At 42.9% G+C, this 4,371-nt stretch overlaps 1 protein-coding gene across 1 annotated transcript; it reads left to right on the top strand.

Annotated features, from left to right (window-relative positions):
- The first annotated feature begins 2,432 nt into the window (after positions 1-2,432).
- LOC149821093 (uncharacterized) lies at positions 2,433-3,080 on the top strand. Its single transcript, XM_089981897.1, has one exon. It carries the CDS (start codon positions 2,433-2,435, stop codon positions 3,078-3,080), a length of 648 nt encoding a protein of 215 aa, XP_089838023.1.
- The last annotated feature ends 1,291 nt before the right edge of the window (positions 3,081-4,371 follow it).

The raw sequence follows: 4,371 nt of genomic DNA, 5'->3' as shown, positions 1-4,371 counted from the left end.
ATTGTGTACTAATTTTGTGTCTTATTGTGTTTTAGGTTGATAAAGTTTACAACAGGTCAAAAAGTGAATTCAGAGTGAGAGTGCAAGTATATATGTGGTGAAAAGACAGAATTACCCCAATCGATCTGGAGAAGACTTTAGAAACCTGTTTCTAGTTAACTTTAGTTTTTAGTTTGTAATTTCATTAGAATTGTATTGTTTGACTTAGAATAACATTCTGATATTAATAAATTGAAATTTTTAGAAGTAAATTGAATATTTCTCGTTCCCTGAGGATTCAACCCATACTTGCCACATTCATGGAAAGTCGGTTTTTATTAGCTTTGGTTGACGATTTTCCAAATGCTTTTAATGAAAATAATGTTTTAAAAATACCACTGCAAAAGTTCAACCAAATTTTGGCGTCGTTGCCAGGGAACGATGATTATATTCTATTATTTCTGAAATTTTAATTTATTAATAATTATTTAGTTAATTATTTTATTTGTTCTAGTAGTAGGATTAACATAGTTAGTAAATATAGGATTCACTTGCTGTTTTCCTAGGATTCACTGGAATGCATATTTCAAGGAGCGATTAGACAGGTGGGTTTTAGCGAACATAGTTTGTGATTTTCTATATCTGTTTATTTTGGTAATTTAGATTAGATTTTGTTCTGTTATTCTTATAGAATAGTTAGTTAATTCTAACATAGTTAGCATAGTATTGTTATTTACTCTTTGCTTTTAATTGCAGTATTTAGATTAGTTTAGTTTAGATAGATTTAGGTTGTTCCATACATCTGGTCTTAGCACCAGTGTATGCAGAGGTGAAGAGCTTTGGGTACTCCATTGCATCCTTTTGTTGACAACCCAGAGAGAATTTTAAATTCTCCTCGAAGTTCGAGAGCAATGGTTGATATGGATCCTCCAGCTCCAGTTCCTCCCAGTGCTCTGAGGGAGTACTTCACTCCCATAGACTATGTCCAGGCATCCTGCATTCAGAGACCTGATGTAGGAGTGCTTCATTATGAGATTAAGGCCAGTATCATTCAGATGCTCCCATCCTTCTACGGCCTTAGTCATGAGAATTCCTATAGGCACCTTGATGAGTTCCTCGAAATCTGTTCTACAGTGAAGATACAAAATTTTGATGACGATGCTTTGAGATTGACCCTGTTCCCATTCTCATTGAAGGATAAGTCCAAGTATTGGCTGAAATTCTTAGATTCCATAGAAATAGGGTCCTAGGATCAAATGTAGCAGGAGTTCCTGAGAAAATACTTTACCATAGGTAGGACAAACCAGTTTAGGCGCACCATCACTAGCCTCTCAGAGCTAGATGGTGAGCAGTTTCATGAGACCTTGGAGAGGATGAAGGATCTCCTTAGGAAGTGTCCCCATCATCAAGTGCCGAGATGACAACTAATGTAGAGTTTCTACGATGGATTGTCTGACAAGAACCATCAGATGATCGACTCTTCTTGCGGGGGGACATTCATGTTGAAGAGTGAAGATGAAGCATGGAGACTGTTTGACACTTTAGCAGAGAATTCCCTCCATCATGCCTCTAGCTCGCATTCTGAGAGACCCACACCCAGCATTCCCAAGAAAGGTGGCGTTCTCGAGATTGGTCCATCTACTGCATTACAATGCAAAGTGGATATGCTTTCGCAGAAGCTGGATCAACTTCTCGCGGGCCCATCCCCCAGCCATCAGGTGTGTACTCTCTGTGCCAGTCTGGCACATTCAGTCACTGAGTGCCCTTTGGCAGCTCAGTATCCTGAATTTGTGCAAGAGCAAGTTCAGGCCGCTCAGAGTTACGCGAGACCCCCGAACGACCCATATTCATCTACATATAACCCGAGGTGGCGTTACCATCCTAACTTCTCATGGAAGAATCCTCAGACTTCCACTCAGCTCCCCCCTTCTCAGCCTGCTCGACCACCACCATTTACTCAGACATTTCAGAGGCCGAGTTTTTCTCAGACCACTCCTCCTTTTTCTCAGCAGCTCTCACAAGAGTCTGCTCAACAGACTTCTTTCGAGGAGAGACTTCTCTAAGCATTTCAAGAGGTGAAAACCTCTAATCAAAATGCCTTCGAGAAGTGCAGCCAGATATTGAGTTCTCATACTCAATCCATTGCAAAGTTAGAATCGCAGATGAGACAGTTAGCAGAAGAGATAAGTCGGAGACCTGAGGGTAGTTTGCTGAGTCAGGTCGTGATGAACCCGAAGGGCAAAGAACCAATTACAGAAGGCCTATATATAACAGAGTCACAACAACAGGCCAAAGCTGTTATGGCCCTTAGGAGCGGACGTGAGTATCACGTCGAGAGTAGAGTGAGGATAAATGAGCCAGAATCGAGCATACCATCTTCTGCGGCTCAACACTCCACCCCAGTTCAGGAGCAGAATAGGGGTGAGCCTTCTCACAAAGAGGAAGACCCCTAGATGTATATTCCAAAACCACCCTATCCCAAAGCGTTAGAATCTCCCGTTGGCAGAGGAAAACAAAGCACGAAGGTCCAGGACATGCTTGAGATCTTCAAGCATGTACAGATTAACCTACCTTTGCTGGATGTCATCCAGCAGGTGCCGACTTATGCCAAATTCCTCAAGGAACTCTATACCCAAAAGATGAAATCTAGAGGAAGAGTTCCTACCAATGTCCATCTGACTGAGCAGGTGAGTTATGTGCTTCAGTACCAGACTCCACCAAAGCTCAAGGACCTTGGAGCCCCGATCATCGCATGCACCCTAGGAAACATCCAGATAGAACGCGTCTTGCTCGACCTTGGAGCAAGCGTGAACTTCCTGCCCAGATATTTCTATGATTCATTTGGGCTAGGAGAAATGAGATTGACCCCGATTACACTCCAGCTAGCAGATCATTCTGTCAAGGTACCGAGAGGTATTTTGGAAGATGTGCTAGTGAAAGTGGATGAGTTCTACTTTCCGATCGATTTTATTATCCTTGACATGGAGGAAATTGATAGCCAGCACCAGATTCTGATCATTCTGGGCAGACCATTTTTGGCAACAGCCAATGCCTGCACCAATTGCAGAACCGGAGCCATGGACTTGTCGTTTGGCAACTGAAAGGTCAAGCTAAACATTTTCAATGCCGCGATGGGTCCAGTGGGAGATACGAAGGGCTTCTAGGTTGATATAGCACATGATTTAGTAGAAGCACATCAGGAGTTGAATATGACAGAGGAGTCCCTTGATATGTACTATACAGGAGATGATAGTTGTAGAGTTAGTGTAGATGTGTCGTTAGCATCATCAGGATCCCATCATTGGAGAAGGATCATTGAGCCTCTCCCACCACTTGCTGAGACCCCAGCCAAATCATCGATAGAGTCTCCCCCGCAACTTGAGTTGAAACCCTTACCAGATTCACTCAAGTATGCATACCTAGGAGTTGGTGAGACTTTACCTGTGATCATCTCGTCACTGCTCACAGAGGAGTAGGAACAAAGACTGATAGACATTTTGCGAGAGCACAAGGCAACGATTGGTTGGGGGGTCGCAGATTTGAAAGGGATTGATCCTTCATTCTACATGCATCAGATTCATTATGACGAAGAAGCCAAGCCGGTGTGTGACATGCAGAGAAGATTAAACCCTAATATGAAAGAAGTGGTGAAAAATGAAGTGGTCAAGTGGTTGGATTCTGGGATCATATACCCCATTTCGGATAGCCAGTGGGTCAGTCTGATTCAGGTCGTGCTGAAGAAATCTAGACTCACTGTTATGGAGAACGAAAAGGGGGAGAGCATTCCGATGAGGACCACCACAGGGTGGCGAGTCTGTATTGATTATAGGAAGTTGAATGCAGCAACACGAAAGGATCACTTCCCATTGTCATTCATTGATCAGATTTTAGAAAGACTCGCCGGACAGAGCTACTACTGTTTTTTGGACGGATATTCTGGATATAATCAAGTAGCTATCCATCCTAACGACCAGGAGAAAACCACATTTACCTGTTCGTATGGTACCTTTGTGTTTAGACGTATGTCGTTTGGGCTCTACGATGCCCTGGCAGATTTTCAGAGGTGCATGATAGCTATCTTCTCTAACATGTTGGACGATGTCATGGAAGTTTTCATGGACGATTTTTCTGTGTATGGATCTTCCTTTAAAGATTGCCTCCAGAAACTTACTCGAGTACTGAGTAGGTGTATGGAGACGAACCTAGTATTGAGTTGGGAGAAGAGTCATTTTATGGTCCAAAAAGGGATTGTGCTCGGACACATTGTTTCCAAAAGAGGGATAGAGGTTGATCGAGCGAAGGTTGAGTCAATTTCATGATTGACTCCACCCACCACTGTTAGGCAGGTATGTTCATTCTTTGGGCATGCCGGATTTTACAGGCGGTTCATCA

This window comes from Nuphar pumila, chromosome 12 (genome assembly GCF_984573655.1).
Source record: "Nuphar pumila chromosome 12, dmNupPumi1.hap1.1, whole genome shotgun sequence".
Lineage (NCBI taxonomy): Eukaryota > Viridiplantae > Streptophyta > Magnoliopsida > Nymphaeales > Nymphaeaceae > Nuphar > Nuphar pumila.
The sequence above is the reverse complement of the archived record's forward strand: the minus strand, read 5'-3'. Positions and strand labels throughout refer to the sequence as shown.

Coding starts and splice junctions, on each gene's coding strand:
- LOC149821093 (XM_089981897.1), top strand. CDS start 2,433: ATGTATATTCCAAAACCACCCTATCCCAAAGCGTTAGAATCTCCCGTT.